A 26,245-nucleotide genomic window follows, 5' to 3' on the forward strand; every position below is an offset into this window, starting at 1 on the left:
TTTTTAAAAATATTCACAAAATGGAATGAATATTTCCTTTGCATGTAGTCTGAGAGTTTCCAGAAGAAGGTGCCAAAAGATTATTTATGCCACTTTCATAACTATCAAATAAAATGTACCTGCTTTAAAAAAAAAAATCCTTTATTAACCACTTTAGCCCCGGAAGGATTTATCCACTTCCTGACCAGGCCATTTTTTGCGTCGCTTTAACTGACAATTGCGTGAGTCGTGTGACGCTGTACCCAAACAAAATTGACGTCTTTTTTTCTCTCACAAATAGAGCTTTCTTTTGGTGTCATTTAAACACCTCTGCTGGTTTTATTTTTTGCGCTATAAACAAAGACTGACAATTTAAAAAAAAAAAAAACATTTTTTTACGTTCTGCTATAGTACATATTCAAAAAATAAAAAAACAAATTTATTCACCAATTTATGTCAATATATAGTCTTCTACATATTTTTGGTAGAAAAAAATCACAATACGTGTTTAAATGTCCCCTGTGTGGGCAGCGTCCACATGTATAAATGACACTGACAGGCAAGGGGTTAACACTAGGGCGATCAAGGGGTTAACGGTGTTCCCTGGGTGTGTTCTAACTATGTTGGGGCTGAGCTTACTTGAACCCGATCACTGGGCACAGCAGATCTCCATGATGTCTCCTGTCAGAACAGAGATCCCCCTTATTTACATAGGCAGATCCCCGTTCTGCCTCTGTGTACCGCGAACGCTGGTCGCCGGCGGATATCGAGTTTGCGGGACCTGCGGTGTTCATGCACTCACAGTGTCACATGCACGGACTGCCGTACGGGTGCGGCGGTTTGCGATATCGAGCCGACCTGCCACCATATATATATATACAGTGGCTGGCCGGCAAGTGGTTAATGAATTATTTGATCTCACAATAACAAAAACTAGAAAAAAAAGCACAAAGTTGTACAGGTCTTTTTTATTTGCACCATCGTAAAGACATGGTTGCTCCCTATATCCATGCTGCAAATTTGCCTTTCCATTTTAGAAGTCCAATGAGTCCTTGCAGCTGTGAAATCAATTTATAATACAAAGCTGAAAGCTGTCATACCATATGCCCAACTCCTACCCCCCTCCAGATGGGCCCCGCCGAGCCGTTCCGCCCTTCGCCTGAGCCAAGCTGAATCAGTCGGCCATCCTCCACGCCCCAGCTGAGCGGACCTGCCCCCCGCCTGAGCCAAAACACTTGCCCTCAGCAATTTCCACTCAGTACCATTTACTTATGTATTTGGAGCTTCCAGATCGAATGGAACTTGAAGAGGAACTGAACCCAGAAAAAGACATGCAGGGGGCAGGTACAAGTCAACAGTATTGCCTGTGATCTCCCTACAGCAGACTTTTCCCCCATTACTGACTTATCATGCTTTGTTTCAGAATATGGGGTTTATTTACTAAAAGCAAATAGATTGTTTTGCTAGGGAAATAGCCTAAAGTGGTTGTAAGCCTCTGACATGAAAAATTAACATAGCACATATCGATAGTGTGTACTATCCTCAATAGTAACCTACCAGGGTATTAACTCTTCGCGTTAAAGCAGCACTTGCAAAATCAATGAAATGTGATGTGATCCACTGTGATGCAAAATACAATTCTCACACAAAAGCAAATAGTGAAAAATAATAAAAGTGCTCAGTCCCAACTTGGCAAATCCTTTCAGCATGTATTGCAATATATGGCATAAAATGCCATGTTATTTTCTTCAGCAATAGTATCCACTTCAGTGCCACCAATTCACTGTGTAAAGTTTAGATCCCCACTCACCAAATAAAGTTGACCGCCTTATTATATAACAAGAGGAGTCAAGAAGCGCTTAGTGGTCACCCAGGGACCAAGTGGTGTCCTCAGGACGCTCTCCGGTGTCACCAGTAACTCCAATGGTAGGGTTATAAAAAGAAAGAAGGGCAGACTTCTCATAGTGTAAAAATGCTTCCATTTTATTAGAATATCCATTGCCGGTTCACATATATAAATTGTTAAAACTTTGGCATCCAGCTAATGCAATAAAAGCAGGGAGCCGCTAGGTATCAGCATGCTTTCCACCTGCATAGAAAGTTGTGCACTGTGCATTCCAGCTTGACGGCTTTTAAAGACATCATGCAAAACTAAACACGTCAAGTTTGAAAGCGCGGTGTGTAACTTTCTATGCAGGTGGAACGCATGCTGATACCTACCTGCTTTCATTGCTTTAGCTGGATGCCTATGTTTTAACAATTTTTGTATGTGAACCGGAAATGGATAGTTTAATCAAATTTAAAGTGGTTGTAAACCCACATTTTGGACTTCTACCTATAGGTAAGCCTATAATAAGGCTTACCTATAGGTAGTGGAAATATCTCCTAAACGTGCGCCGTTTAGGAGATATTTCACTTGTAGTCCGCCGGAAATTCCAATGGCACATGCGCGGGAAATTAAGTGCCGTTTCTTCCCTAGCCTATGCCGTTAATCGTGGCTCCCATGCGCATGTGTGGGAGTGATGTCATGCGGCTTAGGCAAATCACAGAGCCGGAAGGAAGAGGGCCAGAAGATGGACGCTGCCCACACAGGGGACATCGATGGATTCTTTTGCAGGTAAGTGGCACATAATGGGCTATTATGCGATGCATACTAGTCTATTATGCTTCCCACTTGCAGGCTGCAGCAGCGAGCAAAAGCGGAAGTAAAACCCATCAGGGTTTACTTCCTCTTTAAGCATTTTTTCACTATGAGAAGCCGCCCGTCTTTCTTTTTATAACCCTGCCAATTGGAGTTACTGGTGACACCGCCACAAGGAAAGGACACTGGTGGCCGGAGGACACCACTTGGTCCCTGGGTGACCACGAAGTACTTCTTGAGGACTCTTGTTATATAATAAGGGGGTCAACTTCATTTGTGAGTGGGGTTCCAAACTTTTACACGTGGTGCATTGGTTGCACTAAAGGTGGATATTATTGCTGAAGAAAATAACAGTGCTAATAGATGTTGCAATACATGCTGGACGGACTTGCCAAGTTGGATAGTTGACATCTATTTGGGACTAAGCACTTTTATTATTTTTTACTATTTGCTTTTGTGTGAGACTTGTATATTGCATTACAGTGGATCACATTTCATTCATTCATTCATTTTGCAATCGCTGCTTTAACACACAGAGTTAATACTCTGGTGGGTTACTATTGGGGGTCATACAACCTCATTGGTTTGCAGCAGCAGCCGCACAATGTTGCACAGGTGGTGCGAGTGTGTTTTATATTTATAGTGTGTACTAGCCTGAATCCAAAGCACCTAGTGTGATTAATGTCTCCTCTCTCTTCCCTCTGCTAGCTGAGGGGGGGGGGGGGTGGGTTGTTCCTGCCCCCTTCCTTCTACAGAAAAAAAAAAAAAGGAGAATCTTTTGATCTGTGTTTTAAATCGATCTACAGGAGAAATGGCTGCAAATAAAAAGATACAACTGTAGCAGGATTTAGGATTTATTTCATCTCAATCCACATTTGGTGAGACTAAAGCTGTCCATACACTGCCTCTTTTTCCCCTTATTTTCAGTCAGCCTGACAAGTTGAAATTCAACTGGTCTTTGCTGATCTGTCTTAATTTCAGTGTATGACCAGCTTAACAGCCAGGCAGCAGTGCCTTAGGTCTTACACTTCAGACAGCATTTAGAGTTTTGGCACAGAAGTAAATAAAACATTTCCCAGTACACTTAGCTAGTCTGAAAAAAGGGACCCTAACAATATGTGTTAAAACAGGTTTTAGTTGCACAACATTTGCAAATATACACTATATTACCAAAAGTATTGGGACGCCTGCCTTTACACGCACGTGAACTTTAATGGCATCCCAGTCTTAGTCCGTAGGGTTCAATATTGAGTTGTCCCACCCTTTACAGCTATAACAGCTTCATCTCTTCTGGGAAGGCTGTCCACAAGGTTTAGGAGTGTGTCTATGGGTATGTTTGATCATTCTTCCAGAAGCGCATTTGTGAGGTTAGGCACTGATGTGGACCTTGCTTTGTGCACTGGTGTGCAGTCATGTTGGAACAGGGAGAGGCCATCCCCAAACTGTTCCCACAAAGTTGGGAGCATGAAATTGTCCAAAATGTCTTGGTATGCCCAACCCCTAAAAAACAACCCCACACCGTAATCCCCCTTTCACCAAATGATTTGGACCAGTGCACAAAGCAAAGTCTGTAAAGACATGGATGAGCGAGTTTGGGGTGAAGGAACTTGACTGGACTGCACAGAGTCCTGACCTCAACCCAATAGAACACCTTTGGAATGAATTAGAGCAGGGACTGTGAACCAGGCCTTCTTGTACACATCAGTGTCTGACCTCACAAATGCGCTTCTGGAAGAATGATCAGACATTCTCATAAACACACTCCTAAACCTTGTGGACAGCTTTCCCAGAAGAGTTGAAGCTGTTATAGCTGCAAAGGGTGGGCCAACTCAATATTGAACTATACAGACTAAGGCCCCATACACACTATTAGATTTTCTGAGGATTTTTGTCTTCATACGAATTGAAACTCTTAAGGGTTGACCTCATTATATGGTTCTGGTAAATCTGAAGACAAAAATCTGCAGAAAATCCAATAGTGTGTATAGGGGTTAAGACTGGGATGCTATTAAAGTTCATGAACATGCAAAGGCAGGCGTCCCAATACTTTTGGCAATATAGTTTCTGCAGAAGTTGCACTACCTTGTCAAGGCCCCTCTGTAAAGTGCAGTCACAACACTATTATTTTAGAGTCTCCATATTGGAGCATGTATAGCATTAGATAAGATAAGGGCAGGTATGCCCGGAGGGACCCCACTCCTCTTTAAAGATGAAGGGACACAGTAGAAGCCTAGCAAAGCACAATGACTGATGAAGGTGTCTAAAGTGTCCCCTACACCAATTCCATCAAGCAAGCTATACAAAATTGGCAACCACCCCAATTTTTAACTAGTCTTTCCAGTAAGGTGCACAGCACAAGGAAATAACATTCCTAGCACACCTACCAGCCTGCAAATAAACCCCCGAACCCACAAAATGACACAGTCAAACTATTTGCATTAAAAACATTTTATTGCATAATATTTGCACATATATATGTGGAATCTGCAGTGCCTTGTCAAGGCCCCTAAAATATCTAAGCACTCTCACCCACTAGCAAGTAGACTGCTGTTTTTCAGAAGGAATAACATTAAAAAAAAAAAAAAAAGGTCTGCTGTGTAGATACCTGCATTGGAATGGGTCCTAGCAGGGTACCTACCTGATAATTTTGTTGGCTTGGAACATTTCAAAATTAATGGAGTGCATAATTTTAGCAGTTATGTGCAATCCCACAAGTGAAACGATAACCTGAATATAGATTTGATAGGATTTTTATTTTTCTACAGTCAGTCCTGTGATTTAAGTCCCTTTACCATACTGCACAGCCTCCCAGGTGACACCTAGTGCCTGAATCAGCAATGCAGCTTCTTATGTAACCTCGCCACTTCCAGGTTACTCACTGGACAATAATGTAGCATTATGAAGATAGCAGAAATATTATCCAGAAAGCTGTATATCTGAATCACCAATTAACAGAGTTATTCTTTAAATCTGTGCAGCTAAATATCAGCTGCAGAAGCATTACCTGTATTTGTGCCCACTTATGTGTAGGAGGAGGATGTGTAATAGCCATTGTCACATAGGCTGCTTGACCTGTGAGGAGGAGGCAGGAGGGCTGTCGCTAGATTTGTATTGTATAAATGCACCGCTGTAAAGGATTGTGTAACTGAGTGTCGGGGTATTTATTTATTTCTTTTATTCAGCAGAGCAATGAGGACAATGCACAGCCAATTTGTGGGTGTGTGCAATGCAGACTGATTCTTTTTATGCATCCCCTAAGTGGCAATCAAAAAAACTTGGCATAGGAGACACCGCGAGAAGCTTTACATCTCCTACCCAGTGCCAGCCCGACATATGACTTGCTTCCCTGACTGTGCTGTTCTGTACTAAGGATTAAATATAACAGCATGAACCTTCTGCAAACCCAGTAAAACATCCCTATGTGGAACATATTTACGGGCAAAATCTGGCACTGTGACTAATGAGCAATATCTTCCAGTCTTTCCACAACATATGTGGTCCCTGGCAAACTTTTCTTTAAGGGCATCCCTCTGGTGGTGCTTGTAAATACCTTTTTGTTATATTTGAGACTGATTCTTGATCTCATGGATTCTAGGCACAGGCTGTGCACAAACCCTCTACACCAGGGGTCTCAAAGTACCGGCCCGCAGGCCGTTTGAGGCCTGCGGACTGGTTAAAAATGGCCCGCAGGCAGTGCCGATCCAGGATTAGAGGTCGACCAATATTTGGCCATTAGGCCGATATATAGCACTGGCTGCCGTTCCTCCTCCCTTCTCCACACTCAGCACTTGATGCTTGTGTAAAACTGACACGTAACAGGAGGAGAGAGACAGAGGGATCTATCAGATTTGAGGTTGATGTCGGGGGGTGGGCGGGACCCGGCCAATATCAAACACCAGCCAATGGGATCTGGGTGGGCCGCTACGTGTATGTGGCCCGCCCTTTTTCTTAAGCAGCCCAATCATCATTGGCTGGTGTTTGATAGCTGCTGGTCCCACCCACTCCGGCCGGGTCCCGCCCACCCCGACATCAACCTCAATTCTGACAGATCCCTCTGTCTCTCTCCTCTGTGCTACGTGTCAGCTTCACACAAGCATCAAGCATGTGTGTGGACAGCTCCTTGTCAGTTTCACACACAGTTACACTCCGCTCAGTGTGAAACCTGCCAGTGCCATCTGTCAGTGCCAGCTGCCAGTGCCACCGCCAATCAGTGCCAACCAGTCTGCCAGTGCCACCTGCCACCTCCAACCAGTACCACCTGCCACCGCCAATCGGTGCCACCGCCAACCAGTGCCCCTGCCAATCAATGCCACCTGCCAGTGCCACCTTCCGCCACCTGCCAGTGCCACTCCAATCAGTGCCACCTGCCGCCACCTGCCAGTACCACGCCAATCAGTGCCACCTGCCAGTTCCAAACCAGTGCCACCTGCCAGTTCCAAACCAGTGCCACTTGCCAATGCCTGCCAGTGCCAACGCCAATAGGTGCCACCTGCCAGTGCCATTGCCAATCAGTGCCACCTGCCAGTGCCATCTGTCAGTGCCAATCAGTGCCACCTGCCCAGTGCCAGCTGCCAGTGACAGACAGTGCCACCTGCCAGTGCCACCTGCCTAAGCCAACCAGTGCCACCTGCCACAGCCAACCAGTGCCATCTGTACTGAGGACATCAAGTGTGTGGTAGAGTGACAGGAGCAAGCAGGGAGGAGTGGAGTGGGTGAGGTTTTTTTTTTTTTTTAATCGGCCTAAAATATCGGCAACAAAAATCGGTATCATATATCGGCCATCGGCCGCCCCGATTTCTAAATATCTGTATCGGCATCGGCCAGAGAAAAACCCATATCAGTCGACCTCTATCCAGGACGTCTTTTTGAACTGCACCCAGGCACCACAGAGGGGGAGGCACCAAAGAGCTTTACCTCTCCATCTCCTCTGTCCTCTCCACTGCACGCTGCTGCAGCCCAGTGAGAGAACAGAGCAGAGGAAGGAGTGGAGGAAGGATCCGCTCATCGATCCACCCACCTAGGCATTGACGATCGACCAGAGCCCCAAACCAGGGTCCTGCTGCCACCTCAGGGCGGGAGATTGTGTTCTCTGGGTCCCCTGTCACTAGGCCTGTATGGAAGCCAGGAGGAGAGGACTCGGGAGGCAGATGATCCTGACTGCCAGGAGAGGTGAGTGAGCCATCACACTGAGGCAAAGTCCTTAGTGGGGTGACTGGGGTAGAAATTTGTACATTGTGGAGGGTGATTGTGCAGTGTGGGGGGTAATTGTGTAGTGTGGGGGTAATTATGGAGTGTGTGGGGTATTTTATGGAGTGTGGGGGGTATTTGTGCAGTGTGGGGCTATTTGTGCAGTGTGGGGGGTTAATGCTGGGGGTTAATAATGCGTTTGCTGACACCAATGCTGGGTTATTAATGCGTTTACTGACACCAGTGCTGGGTATAATGTGTCTGCTGACACCAGTGCTGGGCGTTAATAATGCGTTTGCTGACACCAGTGCTGGGGGTTAATAATGCGTTTGCTGACACCAATGCTGGGGGTTAATAATGCGTTTGCTGACACCAGTGCTGGGGGTTAATAATGCGTTTGCTGACACCAGTGCTGGGTATAGTATATTATTGCTTTTATAGTTTATTGCTTTTGAAGTTTTAAAAGTTTGCATTCGGCCCCCGTGGGATATGAAAACTTGTCATGTGGCCCTCAGGCAATTTGAGTTTGAGACCCCTGCTCTACACATCCTCAAGTCAAGATTAGAGCCTACATCTGTCCATGAGCTGTAAAATGTCAGATCCTTAACTCATTGTGATTGTGACATTTGACATGTGGCTTAAAGTGGAACTAAACCCATCAATTTAATGGTTTCAAAAAACAGTTGCATTCAAGGCATGCCGGGAATGGTAACTGTCACATTGGTTGTGCTCTCAACCAAACTGTCAAACCATAAAATGGCTTGTGTCATAACTGATCACATGAGCTGCACCATGGCAGTTGAAGATTGAACAGAAGCTAGGATGGCAGTTTCGTTAGCTGAAAAAGGTAGGAGGGTTTAGTTCTGCTTTAACCACTTCCCGTCCGGCCTATAGCAAAATAAAGGCCGGGTGGTGGTTTAGTTATCCTGACTGGGCGTCCTGTCCAGCAGGATAACTGCCGGTGCGCGCCCATCGGTGGTGCGGCCTGTTAGTCTGATACACCGATCTCGGTAAAGAGCCTCCGACGGAGGCTCTTTGGACATGGCTGATCACAGTGTAAACAGGAAGAGCCGTTTATCGACTTTTTCTCACTCGTGTCTGACAGACACGAGTAGAGGAGAGCCGATCGGCAGCTCTGCTGACGGGGGGGGGGGGGTCTGCGCTGATTGTTTATCAGCGTAGCCCCCTCCCCCGTGGATGCCCACACTGGACTACCAGGGATGCCCACCACATATAGATGACCATAAACAGGAACTGATTCTGGACTGCCGCACTCTAAAAAAAATAGCCTTGTTTATTTAGGTTCACCTTTTGATTTTGATGTGAATTCTTCCTAAATAAACAAGGCTATTTTTTAGAGTGCGGCAGCCCAGAATCCGTTCCTGTTTATTGCTACTAGCAATTGCCAGCACCTACGGCTTCCGAACCAGGAAGGTTCACCACCTGCTTGTCCTCCTGGAGCAGTGATCTCTTTCTTTTCCATATTCAATTTCTGGACGTTGCTACATATGGATGACCAGGTATGCCCCCCCCCCCATGGCCACCAGGGATATCACACAGTGCCCAAAATATGCCAGTCGGTGCCCACTACTAATGGCTGCCAGATGTCTCCTCATCAGTGATGCCCTGCTGTGCCATCTATCAGTGTCCATCCGTGCCACCCACATCAGTGCTGCCTATCAATGCCACCTCTCAGTGCCGCCTTATCGGTGCCCGTCGGCGATGGAACAAAACGTATTTATTTACAAAATTTTATAGTGGAAACAAAGAAAAACTTTTGTTTTCTAAATTTTCGGTCTTTTTTTATTTGTGCAAAAAATAAAAACCCCAGCAATGATCAAATACCTCCAAAAGAAAGCTCTATTTGTGGGAACAAAATGATACAAAATATATTTGTGTACACTGTAGCATGATCGCACAATTGTCATTCAAAGTGCAATAGCGCTTAAAGCTGAAAATTGGCCTGGGCAGGTGCCCGGTATTGAAGTGGTTAATCTTTACTCAGAAAGTTGAGGCCCTGCAAATGATTGGGCTAAGCTCCATGAGTTTCTACAAGGACACAAGGGTCAATTTGAATACAAGCATTTGCAGGCACCACAAGGTTTTAGCAGTATTAGCTTGTTTATAAGCCAGGAAAAGTTCACTTCATTGCCAAGATCCCAAAATACACAACACAATAGGGGAGATTCACTAAAACTGGAACACAAAATCTGGTGCAACAGTTCATAGTAACCAATTAGCTTCCAGGTTTTATTGTCAAAGCTTCATTGAACAAGCTAAAGTTAGAAGCTGATTGGTTACTATGCACAGCTGCACCAGATTCTAAGTGCTCCAGTTTTAGTAAATCTCCCCTTTGTGTTTTCAGTGACTGCACCCCCCCCCCCCCTCTCGTCTTTTAGGAATACCTTCACTAAAGAATAAAAGCTTCCCTGTCCCCGTAAGCTATAAGCTAAAACTCTCCAACACGGGTTGGTTACTAACAGTCTTAGGCAGGTATTTACAACCTTGGTACACAAATCTTGTCTTACTCTGCCCATGCCTGTGTAGTAACTTCCGTAGGCTTGGAGGCTTATTCCAATTGTATGGATATGGCCTATCCAAGAAGTTACTGCGAACACAAGGGTAGCATCACACATGATTTCTGCACTGAGGCCATAAGCACCACAGGAGGCCAACTGAAATAGGTGCAGTATATATAAAAAGTCTACACACCCCTGTTAAAATGTCAGGTTTCTGTGATGTAAAAAATATGAGACAAAGATAAATCATTTCAGAACTTTTTTTACCTTTAATGTTACATATAAACTAAACTGTACAACTCAGTTGAACAACAAACTGAAATCTTTTAGGTGGAGGGAAGTAAAAAGAAAAAACTAAAATACGGTTGCATAAGTGTGCACACCCTTAAACTCATACTTTGTTAAAGCACTTTTTGATTTTATTACAACACTAAGTCTTTTTAGGTATGAGTCTATCAGCATGACACATCTTGACTTGGCAATATTTGCCCACTCTTCTTTGCAAAAACACTCCAAATCAGTCAGATTGCGAGGGCATCACCTGTGCACAGCCCTCTTCAGATCACCCCGCAGATTTTCAATGGGATTTAGGTCTGGACTCTGGCTGGGCCATTCCAAAACTTTAATCTTCTGGTGAAGCCATTCCTTTGTTGATTTGGATGTATGCTTTGGATCGCTGTCATGCTGAAAGATGAAGTTCCTCTTCATGTTCAGCTTTCTAGCAGAAGCCTGAAGGTTTTGTGCCAACATTGACTGGTATTTGAAACTCTTCATAAGTCCCTCTAACTTGACTAAGGCCCCTGTTCCAGCTGAAGAAAAACAGACCCAAAGCATGATGCTGCCACCACCATGCTTCATTGTGGGTATGGTGTTCTTTTGGTGATGTGCAGTCTTGTTTTTGAGCCAAACATATCTTTTTGGAATTATGGCCCAAAAGTTCAACCTTGGTTTCATCAGACCAGAACATTTTCCTACATGCTTTTGAGAGACTTGAGATGTGTTTTTGCAAAATTTAGCCAGGCTTGGATGTTTTTCTTCGTAAGAAAAGGCTTCCGTCTTGCCACTGTACTCCATATCCCAGACATATGAAGAATAGAGAAGATTGTCACATGTACCACACAGCCAATGCTTGGCAGAAATTCCTGCAGCTCCATTAATGTTGCTGTAGGCCCCTTGGCAGCCTCCCTGACCAATTTTCTTCTTGTCTTTTCATCAATTTTGGAGGGACGTCCAGTTCTTGGCAATGTCACTGTTGTGCCGTATTTTCTCCACTTGATGACTGTCTTCACTGTGTTCCCTGGTATATCTAATGCCTTGGAAATTCTTTTGTGCCCTTATCCGGACTGATACCTTTTAACAATAAGATCCCTCTGATGCTTTGGAAGCTCTCTGCAGACCATGGCTTTTGCTATAGGATGCAACTCAGAAAATACCTACTAGAACAGCTGAACTTTATTTGGGGTTAATCAGAGGCACTTTAAATGATGGCAGGTGTGTACTGACTCCTATTTAACATGAGTTTAAATGTGATTGCTTAATTTTGAACACAGTTACATCCCCAGTTATATACACTTATGCAACCACATTATTGTAGTGTTTTTTTTTTATTATTACTCCCCCCCCCCCCCCCCCCAAAAAAAAAAAAAAAGATTTCAGTTTGTTTTTTAAATGAGTTGTACAGTTTATAGGTCACACATTAAAAGTGTAAAAAGTTCTGAAATTATTTATCTTTGTCTAATTTTTTACATGACAGAAACCTGACATTTTAACAGGGGTGTGTAGACTTTTTATATCCACTGTAAGCAGGTTTGTGGGTAGGAAGGTTTTGGCTTAGAATAGGCTAGGGACCTTTTTATTCTAAAGTAAACCTGACCTTTAACTTGAGCAAGCTCTTTTTGTAATAGACATTTTCTTTCATAGTGAATACGCTTGCTACTATATTAATCCACAAGAACAGTACGATGTCTTTCTCTCTTCTTACCTTTGTTTCCACGGTATGCGGCAGGCTGCTATTTACATCCACATATTGATCAAACATATAAAACGCTGCTCCTATTTGGAAGCGAGAAAACATGTGGAGATAGTGTCCAACATAATTTATTCACCACTGTTGTAAAAATAACTTTTCTTTACTGAAGCTTCAAACAATGCATGGACAGAAGCTTGAGTAATGCCCAACTTGTTTTGAGCCACACTTCTTTAGCCGCAGCAAACTTGTATGCACAAGCTACCATAAACAATTCCTTTTAATGACTTGTAGTAGTGAATGAATTATTATTATACAGGATTTATTTCGTTTTTATACAGTTTACGCAGCAATTTACAATATAAAAGGGAGACAATATGGTTACAATACAAATAAATACAAGAGGGTTAAGAGGGCCCTACTTAGAAGAGCTTACAATCTAATAGGGTGGGGTAAGTGGTACAAGAGGTTGTAACTGTGGGGAATGAGCTGATGGAAGTGATAAAAGATTAGTTGGAGTTAGTATTTTGAATTTAATTTGCTGGGCCATCGGAAGGCAGTGTAGGGATTGGTGGAGAGGTTGGTAAGGTAGATGAGTCTGGCAGCAGCATTCATGATAGACTGAAGAGGGGATGGCCTATGGAGAGGTAGGCCTATGAGGAGAGATTTGCAATAGTCAAAGCGAGTGATAAGGGAATGAATGAGTATCTTGGTGGTTTCATTAGTTAAAAGGGGTGAATTTTAGAGATGTTATGGAGGTGAAGTCTAGAAGCTTTTGACAATGATTGGATTTGGGGCTGAAAGGACAGTTCAGAGTCTAGGATTACACCTAGCACCCTGGTGTGAGGAGAGGGGTTGATGGTTGCATTATTGATTTTGCTGGAAAAGTCATGGACAGGGGCACAGGTAGGGGGGAATATTAGCTTGGTTTTAGAGAGATTTAGTTTATGGAAGCGGTGCGAGATCCATGCTGATATGTCAGTTTGCATGTTAGTAATGCAAGTGGAAACTGAAGGAGTGAGGTGAGAAGTAGACAGAGAGATTTGGGTGTCATCGGCGTAGAGATGGTATTGGAAGCCGTGGGAGGTTATCAAGTGAACAAGGGAGAGGGAGTAGGTGTAGATAGAGAAGAGAAGGGGTCCAAGAACAGAGCCTTGGGGGACCCCTACAGAGAGAGAGGAAATAGAGAGGAGGAGACAGAGTTGTAGGCAACACTAAAGGAGCGCTGTGATGGGTAGGAGGAGAACCAGGATAGAGCAGAATCTTGGAGGCCAAGGGAACAGAGTTTATTGAGAAGGAGCAAGTGGTCAACAGTATCAAAGTCCGCAGAGAGGTCAAGTAGTAGGAGTAACTGAGAATGAATAACAGTAGATAATAACTGTACATCTTTTATACAAGCAAAAGTGATATTTTATATGCAGAATCTCTGTGTACATACTAATGCATGAGAAGGATCAAAAAATAACTAGAACACAACATTGATTTTTATATTTGAAAGATGTCACTGTTCCTCAGATCCATCCAAAATGTGTTTTCCATAATCCATCCTGGCCCCACCTCTGCATTAAAGCCCCCTAGACCTCTACGGGGTGGCCTTCGAACTCAGCACTCAACCTCATGGAAGTCTATGAAGCTGTAATGAACAGGCACAGACAGGTCAGCAAGACTTGCGGTACTGGATGTTAGCAAACAACGGAGTGCATCTGTGTTGGGTGGCTTAGGTCAGGGTAAAGGGTCAAAAGGGATATGTGCACTTTGTTTTAAAGAGCCCAGTGTGTGTCAATGCAAAGAGCACTAACGGTAACCATATTCGTTACCATGGTGACCTGTACATGTACCTGAAATTGTGGAAACATTACAAATCTATCAAGGAGAGTACAATTAACCAAAGCATCACACAAATGATTCAAATCCATCTTACAACCTTAATGGGTATACAAGTGATCGTGGTTGATTCCATTGTTTTTAATAATGGTTATGTTTGATTATACAGTCAAAAGGTTTATATATTTAATTGTTTGGGTGGGATAACAGATGATAGCTTTTCAGAGCTTTGGTAGTTATATTTATACCTGTTTAGATATGTGTTTATACATGAATGCTTTGAAAGTATTTAGTTGTCAGTCGTCTGCCTTTTTTTTTTTTTTTTTTTTTGGAGTATTGTTTAAACTATCTGCTGGCTCCATGTGTCCTTGTGCATCCTGTTCATGTATGCTATAATCATGTTGTTGTAACTCTTAAGCCTCTTACACACACTTGGATTTTCGGACGACCGACGTCCGTTTTTTGTGGCATGCTAGTCTCATGTCAAAAGCGAAGAGGTTGAAGTGATGTAATTTGTTGAATTGTTTTGTATGTATTCTTCCATTTCTGAGCATGCGTCTTGCTCTTAGGATTTTTTTCCTACGAAAACCGTACTAATGAAACGAAAATCGGACGTTGAGTTCACATCCAACAAAAATGTTATAGTCTGCACATCCAGCTTTTGTCTGACGAAAAAGCAAAATCGGCTGTCGAAAATCGGCAGACAGCTTATTGTACGAATTTTACCATCCGATTTTCGTATCTTGTGTACGGGCCTTTATGTTACATGGAACTACTCTCATTGATAAAATAATTTCTGATATATTTTATGTTGAGATATAATTACAATATAGAAGATAAGTTGGGTGGGTTGTACTGTATTGGAGCTTTTCATTATTGCTTCTGTACAGGATCTTGCTGGCGGTACTTCTGCCAGATAATTTGTTAATCATTAAATCAGTAATATATATACTTTTTCTAATGATTAGCAATTGTATGATTTTAATTCAAACTGACCACATTCTCCTTTATGTCTATAAGAATGAATAAGAAGAGAGTAAATTGTAGTTATTCTTTATCACACTTCTTAGTAAAGACACATTAAGTGGAGACTAGAAAAAATAACAGCATGTTGGCAAAGAGTGTAAGAAGGCCCCCAAGCCCTGACATGATTTTAGATGGTATGTCACCATAGGGAAAATCTCTCACTTCTTATTACAGTAAGGTGGAGGACACACAGTTTATCTAAATGGGATGCAGAGTCTCAAAAAACAAAAAAAAGGCCTGAGGCATATAAAGCCAAATAAATAAAAAACGAATTCAGACGCCCCAATGCTCAGTCAGTAATGTATCTGAAACCCGTGTCTTCTGCCTATGTCTTTGCTCACCTTCAAGTCTTAAGTCTCTTATCTTCTGTCTGCTAATTCCTCTCCTCTTGGTAATTTACAGATCCTACTCCCTACGAGTGTCCTCTAGTTTGCCTGCTCTAGATGCCTTGCTGTGTTCTTCTTTATTCCATTCTCTTTTGAATGCTAGTGTGTTGTCTTCCTGCTATCATTGCTGCTTGTTGCTCACAGCTGTTCCCTCTTCTGCACATCCTCAGTGCTTTCTTTTTTCCATTTCAACACTTGCTTATTTGTCCACAAGCCTATTTCTCCAGTTTGCAGTTGGTATTTCAGAATTCAGTAGCTACACTTTTTATTTCCTCTGCATGCACATTGACCTTATCACTCTGTCTTCTTGGCATTCACTCTGCTTGTACTGTTTAGCTGCTATTCTCCCACTCCCTTCCAAACACTTCAAAATACAGGATTCAAGTTTTGCTGCCTTTTTACCCACATCCGATTCCACTTCCATTTTTAGGCATTGGTGCCTGGTCTATTTCCTCCATAACACAGTAAAATCCAACTTTCATACATTCCGTACTGGGGCTTAAGCCCTACAGCTTTCTTTTTTCCCCTGTCTTCCCCATTGAAAAGCCCTACAGCTTTCTTTTTTCCCCTTTCTTCCCAATTAAACAGGTTCAGCCACTCTCCTTCCATGATCAAATTCCACTGCCTGCTCTCTGCCTCCTCCCCTCTCCAACATCAGGTCCTGCTGCCTACTCTCACCAAACCCCATGCTACAAGATCAGTTCCTGATGCCAGCATGCTAGTACATATTATGGTCATCCCACAAAATGAATGTGTAGAGGTATGGAGTTACTTTAATGTCTTTAATGCCTTGTCTATACACAAATATAAGGCTAACCTTTATATATTTTAAATTCATTTGTTTTCTCATTTGTTTTTCACAGTGTCATCAATGGTTATTTTTTACGGAAACTCAAGAAAGTGACAAAACTTCCAAAACAAAACACTGCCTTATCTAAAGTTTTAGCCAGATATTGTTTGTACCACCAACAGCAATTAGTACTTATGCTGAAATTCTTAAGAGAGGAACAGAAAACATGTTCACAAGTTTGCTGTGGTCATCTACAAGTGTCTAAACAAGCAAAATCATCTAAAAGAACAAAGAAAACACCAGCTGTATTTAACTCTTGCACAAAGGAAAAACTCAGCAACTGTGTTACTCTTAAGAAGCAAGCGTCCTCTGCTAATCTGCCTTATCTGTCTGTCTGCCTAAAAGATTTACGCCTTACATGGCCTAATTTAGAATTAGGAACTGTGAAACTGAATCCCATTAAACATGGAGATTTGCACCTTACATCCAATGATCAGGTTTTGCACTGCATAAATACACGTTCAAAAAAGAAGAAATTATTTATTCACTGTTCTAGTAGGTACCGTGCCATCAGTTGTTCTTCGTCTTTACCCCGTTTGAAGTTGCAAAGAATTGCAACACGTTTGGATGGAACCATAGTAAAAAGTGACTTGAAATATCGCAATCAACCTTCATCACCCGTTTCTATAAAAAACAAATCCTGCCAGACCGAAGAAACCCACAAGACTGTGTCTAAAAGTTCAAATACCAAGGATCCATCATATGGCATTGATGGGAAACAGAACAACCTAATGCCTACAGGAAAAAATGCTACTCAAAGTTCTCAGGACAAATGTAAAATTGGCTCAGTACATTTTGGAAATTTAATTAAGCACCTTCTAAACCGTTCCAAAACAAACCATTTTGTGGAGCTGCTAAATCAAGATACCAAAAACCTAGAGAATACAGGGATACAAACACGATTCCAAAAAAGCCAACAAAAGTCACCAATATTTGGTTGCTCTTTGCCTAGCAGTCAGCCATTGGAATTTACTAGAAAACTTAATTTCTGTGACACTTTTCCTAAGGAAAATAATGATTATGCGACAGATTTGCAGAAATCAACTGAGAATATGGCTAACCCAGTAGACTCTAAAAAACGGAAGGTTTGTGACATTTTAGTCACAAAGGATCCGGAAAATACTCCAACAGAGAGTGTAGCACAAGAAAATAAAACAGAACTACCTCATAGTAAATCAAGAATACATTCTAAGAATGTTAGTTGTGTCAAAAATAGTCAGCTATGTTTACCCGAAGTCTCAATGTTTCCAGGCACAGAAAATGTAAATAGACATAAAAGACGTTCTCACCAAGATTCTTTTTTTGAATGCAACATTCCTTTAAAAAGATATTCCAAAAATATTTTGGGAAAATGCAAACTATGTGATGTCTCTCATGGGGAGTGTTCTTTTCCAGGTAACCGTAATTTATTTTGCAAATGCACCATCAAACACAACTCAGGGATTTTAAAGAACTTTAAAAGGGATGCACTGTTGAGTAGGAATACTACTGATAAAACAAGAAATGCCCACTTGAAGGTAGTGGTAGAACGTTTGGAAAACACCATTGGTTCTGGTGCACAAATTCCAGAAAGAAGCAAAAAAGAAAATTGTGAAACTAGAGAAAGCATGATTAATCAAGGCAAGAGGCTTGAGTTGCCATCAGACCAGTTGTCAATAAACCCACAAACATCTTATAGATCAAGCAATCATCTATCCTTAAGATCAGCAACACGTAAGAACCAAGGGGATTTAGCTTTAGGTTCAAAGTCTATAACTCATAATTCTACATCATGCAGAATTTCCGAGAACACATACCTTAGCCCAATTAAACTTATGTTTATTTCTAAGATTGAATCTGAAGATGGAGAAAAATATGCCTTAAGTCCTGTATATACTCCATGTGATAACAAAGATCCCCAGCCAATGGCTGCATTGCGAAAACAGTCCAGTGATGCACAAAGCAAAGATACAATGGATGATTGTCTCCGTCAATCTGGCAATCCAAGCAACTTTCATAATTCAAAGTGCAAAGTCATTACATCTTCAAGTCCATCAGAAGCTTATGTAACTACTCCGAATCATCATAAAGATGTATATACTGTGAGGAGAAAATTGTTAGGGTCTAATAGGGTTGGTCACCACATCCTGAGAAATGTTGGAAAATCAACTGTTAAACAATCAAGGTCAAAGAATCTTAACAAGGAAATGCCCATTAAAACGAAAAATGACCTAAAGATTTCTATTCCGTATAAGACAAACAAAATTGTTACCCGCTCTAAGCTAGCAGATCATTTGAGAGAAACAAGGACCACTGAAACATATGTAGCCAAAAATATATCCAGCACACAGATTAAAATTAAAAGACTGCACAAGATTCTGGAATCTCCCGTGTCTTCTGACTTTACAAATGTCGTACTCCCAGGAGAACATACTGTGCCACTTGAAAGCGAGAACTGCAAAGTATCGCTAAGAATTTCCTCACGCCTCCAGAAGCTGAAGAAGCCTTCCACTTTCCCTAATCTGTGTGTGGTTAATGAATGCAGTTCAGAGCAGAAAAAAACAAAGAACAAAACCAATTCAGATGTTCAACGGGAAAATAGTAAAAAAGCTTATAACATGGGAAAATGTCAAGCAGAGCAAGACCAAAAAAGACCAGGGAAGCACAAAATTCTGAAATCCCGATTGATTAGGAAGCAGGCCTTGTCAAATTATATGACCAGATCTAAAAAGTCACCATTATTTGCACTATATTGTGGTTCCCAGTCTAAATTTTCTGTAAGATGTGCCTTATTCCATAAATCTAAAAAGAATAGCTTTGGCAAAAGTAAACATTACAGAAAGAAATTGAGAAGTTACAAGCAGCAGTGTAAGCCACCATTAATACAATTAAATAGTGTTGATAATGAAAATCAAAGTCTATGTACTTCTACATATCCTGATCTACAGGCTGACACTGCTATTAAGTGGTGGTCTACAACAACGTCAAATGAGACTTTGCTAAACCATTTAGAAAGCAGGTATGAACATATTGCAAAGACGTGGGTCACTGAGAACAATGTAGAGAATGACAGTGAAACACAATTGTCACCAGTCTGGAAGTTCTCCAGCTCAGAATCGAGGTCACCCATTCAGATGCTTTTTCAGAAAAAATGTGACATGAATGACCTTGCTACCTGGTTTATGCAAACAACAGAAACACAATCCCTTTCAATAGTGAGAAAAGCCAATGCCCGCAAACCTGAAAAGGGGTCTAGGAGAAAAACAAAACAACCTGTCAATAATTCTTCAGTTTCAAAAAACTACTTGAAAAAGTGCAGGCAGCTGACACATTCTTGCACATTAGAGGAACTTCATCCAGTTTCTAAATTTGTTCATCCTGAAAGCTTTTCCTTAAATGTAAGCAAGCACAAGCGCAAAAGTAGCAGTGATAAAACCAAAGATGTCTCTGTAAAGTTTTTATGTGCTGGTGAGAATTTGAATCTGAAGGAGTTTTGCAGAACAAAAATCAATGATGCAGAATCCACTGTCAAAGAAACTGTGCAGTTAACCAAAGATGATCCAAAAGCTTCTACTAGCCTTGGAATGGTACAAGTGTCTTCACCACCATCACACGCTGAGTCAGGGGCTCAAATTTCTTCCAATAAAAATATGAAGGCATTAAAAGAAAATGAGCCTAAGTGCTCCACTAGGTACCGAAACAGGAAACTAAGCATTAAAAACTGCAAAGTTTTTTTAACAAAATGTGAAAGTAAAGAAACAAAAATGCTACTTTCAAATGAAGTATCTTATGATGGAAACAGCGAGTGTAGTGTGAAGTCAGGTTTGGGACTGAACACTGGTTTTAGCACAAAATATAGACTTCAAGTGGGCAAAACCCTTACCAAACGCCGGTGTTTTAAAAAAGTAAACACACTCAACTGTAGATATGAGATGTGCCTAAGGAAACTGAGAGAAACTGTACAGCGTGACAGCCACTGCAATACCTCCGTACTGCAAGAAAGAAAAAAACACATGAAAGTTGCCTTTTATCTAGAAAAAAACAAAAACCGTCCTAACGAACAGCGTTCAGTCACAGGAAAGGTGCACACTGATTATACAAAACTTCAGATAGGTAAGTCAGAAGTCTTTTTTTTTAAGCAGTATGTCATGCTAATGTACTTTTGTAATTGATAAACTGTAATTTCAATCTCACCTGCAATCTACTTATTTCCTGTGTACTTTGAAGTTTTTAGGGGCATATGTACCACACCTAAGGTACAAGACTGGTTAATATTGTATCTTTTAAGAATAAAGACATGCTGAAGATAATGGCGATATGTCTGTTTTGCGTTGTTTCCAATAACTAATCTTATAAATAGATATTATTCCATAAGAAGCGATTTAGGCCCTATTCATACTATGATCTGCAACATCAGGTGTTACACATATGCATGTCTTTTTGCCCTACTCATATAGGGCAGCCCACTCCTTTCAATGTGTTGCCCTAAAAGCAACAAATGTGTTAAAGTAGCTCTGATACTTTTGAAATTTTTTAATAGTGCATTTTACTGCATTTATCACACTTTTTTTCTGCACTTGGGGTGGCAGTAACAATGAATTGCACCCCCTGCATGGCACGATTTTGAGTGCATTTACCACATACTGTAGAGTGAATGCAGCCTTACTGGTGCAAACAGGACCTCATAACTCACAGATCAGGTTTTTTTTTTTACGCATCATCCATATTGATAATTTTATAGGTCGTTATACTGATTTGTATTGTTGTCTGTCTGAAGATTCAAGGCTTTAGTAAAACAATTTCTTACTTATGATGGTCCTACTCTAGTTGATATTACATCCCACCAGCATCCTTCCAAAAATAAGTATAATTACTGGGTGGACTATATGTTCAAAGAGATCTCCAGTGAGGAGAAACATCTCCAGTAAAGTGTACTAGCTCATTAACTGGTGAGTATTTTTAGTGTATTGTTTACTGTTTGTAAGCTACATCAATAACTTTATAATGTTGGAAATCCTTTTTATTGCAATTGAGATCATTTGTTTAATAAAAGGGTTTGGGAGGATTCACTGTTGGATCAAAGTGCATTGTGTTATGACCACCATGTTCTCTAAAACCCGCAGAAGCAGTGCGTTACCCGACAGCCTTCTTATTTGAGGCTCAAAAATATATGGAAAAATATATATATTGCAAAAAAGCAAAAAGACAATGGAAAAGCCTCTAGGGGGTTGGACTCTAAGATGACAGAAGGCTTGGCTCCTCCTCATGCACTATACCCTCCTCAGAGCCTATTTAGATTTGTGCTCTGTTCTCACACAAGCTTACTAAGTCTTACATTCACTGCTTTGGCCATTTGCATTGTCTGTATCATACTTGGCTTCAAAATCTTAGAGAGTCACTGCAAGCTCTGCTTTAAGGTCACTATGGAAAGTAACCTCATGCATGCTCATCATCTCTTGGCTACCAAACCACCTGAGCTTTGTACACTTTACTAGTAAAACAGCATTCATCCTGCTCCTAGGACCAGCTCACTGGTACAGTAATGTTATTGCTCTACAAGCACTTTTCTAAGTTATTTCCCGTATAGCACTCCTTTTCAGCATCAAATCAGCTACATGAGCACATTCTGAAGCCCCTTCTGCACGTCTCTGCTTCTCCCAGCTGAGACCTGAAAGATCTTCTCAATGCTTGATTGACCTGGTAGACCACCTAATTTCCTGCATTAGCTCTGTATCTGTTGTCATGAGGGGGATTCTCTGGTTTAAGTGCTGGTTTGCACACCAAGTCCCAAAAAATGCCCTAGTGGTATGGCCATTCACATGCTTGTCTTTTTGGAGCCTTCCTAGATGATATTATTAAAGATGATATTAAAGACACCATGGGGAAAACAGCATTTATTATTCCGTGAGCCATTTCACTCAAAAGTCCAAATCCTTCTTTTCTTTGCCTCAAAGTAAAGCTCTTGACCCACAAAGAATGTGTTCAACAAATCTGTTGCATGAAGGTCTGTCCCTATGTTTATCCAAAAAGACTGCTGATGTTTACCAAGTTCTGTCTTGACAACATCACAGAAGGTGAGAGTGTTAATCTTCTCTGTCTACAAGAACGTTTCTATCTATGTAACACATTTTTTGCCTCAAATTTCCCTCTTTTTCCACCATGCTCTTGTGAGTCTTGTACCATCTCAAGATTTTTGGTGTATTTATTTGGCCCTAGAAATTCTATATGGAGTTTTTCAGGTTTTTGAATGATGAGAAATTATGCACACCTCAGTGGGGAACTTAACTTTCAGTTATGGCCATGCATATTTAGCCTTGCCATGGCTTGGTGGGTTTTCACCAAGACCATGGCCTTACTCAGAACCAGGACATCTTTCCCTCTCTTTCTCCACCACATCTTTCTTTCTCTTTCACTACCTCGGCAGCTTATTAGGGCTATATCCTAAAGGAAGCTGCAGACTAGCAATACAGGTGGCCCTTCTCCAGTAGTTAATTGGGCAAAATAATGTAGGCATTTGCCAAATTACATTCTATTTTTAAGGCTTGATCTGTTAAAGACCTACAACTCTCACTGTTACCCAAATGTGGCTTTTCACTGCTAGCTACCTGAACCTGTCTGTCTGTCCAGGAGGGTATAGCATATTAAGAGATGTCAAACCTTATATTGTCCTACCTGCTGGTGGCAAGGCATATACCTAGTTGTCTACTGTCCCCAAAAAACTACTGACTAAAAGGATATTACTATGGGTAAAACATTTCTTTTTATACCTTGACTTCTGTGTTTGGCTGAAAATTTAAGAACTCTTGATATCAATTTAAGTAGTTTGTTGATGATTTTTAAAATAAGCTTATTATCTCTTTCCAGGACCTCTAAAGCCTGTTGGATTTCCTGCCACTAGGGGTCTTCTCAGTAAATTTGGCAGTTATTCATTAACTCCCATCCGTATTCCACTCAAGTAACTTGCAAGGTCAGACTTAATTACTTATTGCCATATATTAAAACATTCTTTAAACCTAGTGAATTGGCCTCTATGGTGGGTAATTAAGGTAGCAAAAATTGTATAGATGTACCATCATCCAGAAATGAATAATCAAAAGGATTGGAAGCCAGATCCCCAGTCAGGCGACCAAAAAATGGGGGCATGTTGGACTATTCCGGTACGATAAACAGAGGTAATAATATGAAGTATATAAAGGCAGTGATAAAAATTAGAATTGTTTTTATTGATGCAGAAGACACAGCAATGGTAATAAAATAAAACATAATAAAAGTACAAGTATATCACCAGTAGGATCATTGGTATACAGTACAACACAAAATCTCAGATATCATATCCTCGACTAGTTTCGCGGACATAAACCGCTTCGTCAGGAGGGAATCTGGAGATGATTTTGGACAAAACAGTCTCAACCTAGCAAATAGAAGATATACAATGAAATTACCAAAATACATAATCAATATAATTATAATCTAGCATCAGTATTCACAAAAAGAGTAATGCAAAGTTCTGGGGGGAAGGGGAGCGAGTCTGCTTACCCAGGTCCCAACAGGTCCCAGGCGCGCGGCCCCACTGCCCAAAGAAGATCTCCCACGGCGACCTGGGGGAGCTAACAAAATGACGGGGGTAATACGCATAAAATACATATTATCAGGTGGTAAGGTAACCTAAATTACCACGCACAGGAGTGAAAACAAAAAATGATGGGGGTGATGCTAGAAGGTAGTGATGAGGGGAGTGGCTTGTGGGGGATATGAAAATTGAGAATGAGGTAGAGAGCGGTCGCAGTTAGCTGCCTCTGTCGGCCTGCATCTCAATACCCCATAACAGGGACAACAACCCCTAAAGAGGGGGAAGGGGGGGGGACTATTGCGGTACTAATAAAGTGAAAATTACAGTACACAAAGGTAGAGAAAGAGGGCAATAAGGTAGTATAAAAATTCCATTTTAATAGAAAACATAATTAAAAAATTGTAACAATATCACATAACAGTTGTAATTTAAAAATGGAAGCAGTCAATACAACCAATTGGATTACAACCCATAGTGTTAGTAGACACAAATAGAGCTTGAATTCTCGACCGGTTTCGCGGTTTTACCGCTTCCTCAGGAGAGCAATATCTGTGGTGCAACATATGATAATTGTAATGAGTATAACACACAAAAAATTTTTTTTCTCCATAGTAACATTGTTAATGCAGCACAAACATTTAGAGAGAATATTACACAATTATATACAATTAGGTAGGGAAAGAATGAGCTCACCCGTTCTACGGCTCCCGGTGGGTATACACGGCCTCAAACGATTCCCCCCGTGGCGGACACAGGGGATGACTAAACAGCCCCTGAATGAATAAATGGGATGGTAAGATAAAAGGGTATGGACTGGAAAATCAATTAGGAGGGAGTAAGAGGTGAGGAGGTGCCATTAGTGTGCCTCTAGGATTGGAAACGTGTGCAGGAAGGGGGGGGGCCAAGGAAGTGTTGAGGAATGGGTAGAAAGTGAATGGACAAAGGGAAGGGAGGAAAAAACAGGGGGAAAGGGGGAGGGGGGGGAAGGAGAAAGGTTAGGGCAAGAAGGGAGGGGGGGGAAAAACGGGGGGGGGGGGAGGGGGAAGAAGGGTGGGAGGCAAAGGGGGGGAGGGGAAGGGAAGGGGGGGGGAAGGAGGGAAGGGGAGGAAAAGGGGGGGGGGGGGAAAGGGAAGGGGAGGGGGGAGGGAAACGGGGGGAGGGGGAGAGGGAGGGAGGGGGGGGGGAAAGGGGGAGGGGAGGGAAAAGGGGGGGGGAAAGTTGGGGGGGAGGGGAAGGAGGAATGGGGAAGGAGGGAGTGGGGGGAAAAAAGGGGAGGGAGGGGGAAAGGACAATGAGGTAAATAGAGTAGGACAGGAGGAGAGTAGGGAAGGATTGCACACAGAGTATAAAGATGGCACTCACCCCTAGGGTACTGATGTGTTGAAACACATGGGTATTAAGCATGAAACCCAGATACAAATTATAAGGTGAACAGCAAAGAGGCCAGCTGCTATTGGATGATAATAGGGATCCCCCAGAACGGCTGTAATAGGGATGTACACTGGCAGCGATTACCATGACAACTGTAACAGTAATAGTCATGGGGTTACAAACAGGGTATAACGAGTAAGGATAAAGTGTACAGGAGGAGAATCTACCTGTAAGCAGGGCAGGTGGGGGGGCGGCAGCACTTACCAGCAACAGAGGTCCTAAATGCATCCTCATCCAGGGGCTGTAGGCTCACATAGCGGCCGTGAATGGCCGCTATAAGAGCACCCCAACCCGGAAGTCAGGGACGGCGTAAGAGGCGGTCCCTGACGTCACCGGGTCTGCCCGTCCGCACTGCGCAGGTGCAGTGTGATGTGCTACTGCGCAAGCGCGCGCTCCAGTAAAGGGGAATCAAGTTCCCAAACAAAGAGACGCAAGCAGCTTTACGGCTGCCAGGGCGGGCATGTGTCCGCCGCCCAGAGGAGACCGAAGGCATAGCAGAGCCACAGGGAACCAACGGGGAAGGTCAAGCAAGCTGCTTGCGTCTCTTTGTTTGGGAACTTGATTCCCCTTTACTGGAGCGCGCGCTTGCGCAGTAGCACATCACACTGCACCTGCGCAGTGCGGACGGGCAGACCCGGTGACGTCAGGGACCGCCTCTTACGCCGTCCCTGACTTCCGGGTTGGGGTGCTCTTATAGCGGCCATTCACGGCCGCTATGTGAGCCTACAGCCCCTGGATGAGGATGCATTTAGGACCTCTGTTGCTGGTAAGTGCTGCCGCCCCCCCACCTGCCCTGCTTACAGGTAGATTCTCCTCCTGTACACTTTATCCTTACTCGTTATACCCTGTTTGTAACCCCATGACTATTACTGTTACAGTTGTCATGG

At 42.3% G+C, this 26,245-nt stretch overlaps 1 protein-coding gene across 3 annotated transcripts in view; it reads left to right on the forward strand.

The window, feature by feature from the left end:
* The window catches only part of LCORL (ligand dependent nuclear receptor corepressor like), a 162,104-nt gene that overhangs the window by 127,074 nt on the left and 8,785 nt on the right, over positions 1 to 26,245 (forward strand). For 2 of the 3 annotated variants that reach the window (XM_073609506.1, XM_073609516.1), the window contains exons 7-8: positions 16,392 to 20,470; positions 23,222 to 23,324. In XM_073609506.1, coding sequence (XP_073465607.1) covers positions 16,392 to 20,470; positions 23,222 to 23,316 — 4,174 coding nt within the window. In that variant the 3' untranslated portion in view covers positions 23,317 to 23,324. Of the gene's footprint in view, positions 1 to 15,726; positions 16,289 to 16,391; positions 20,471 to 23,221; positions 23,325 to 26,245 lie in introns of those variants that run through there. The other variant, XM_073609524.1, reaches the window with a different exon arrangement.

This window comes from Aquarana catesbeiana, linkage group LG01 (genome assembly GCF_042186555.1).
Source record: "Aquarana catesbeiana isolate 2022-GZ linkage group LG01, ASM4218655v1, whole genome shotgun sequence".
NCBI lineage: Eukaryota > Metazoa > Chordata > Amphibia > Anura > Ranidae > Aquarana > Aquarana catesbeiana.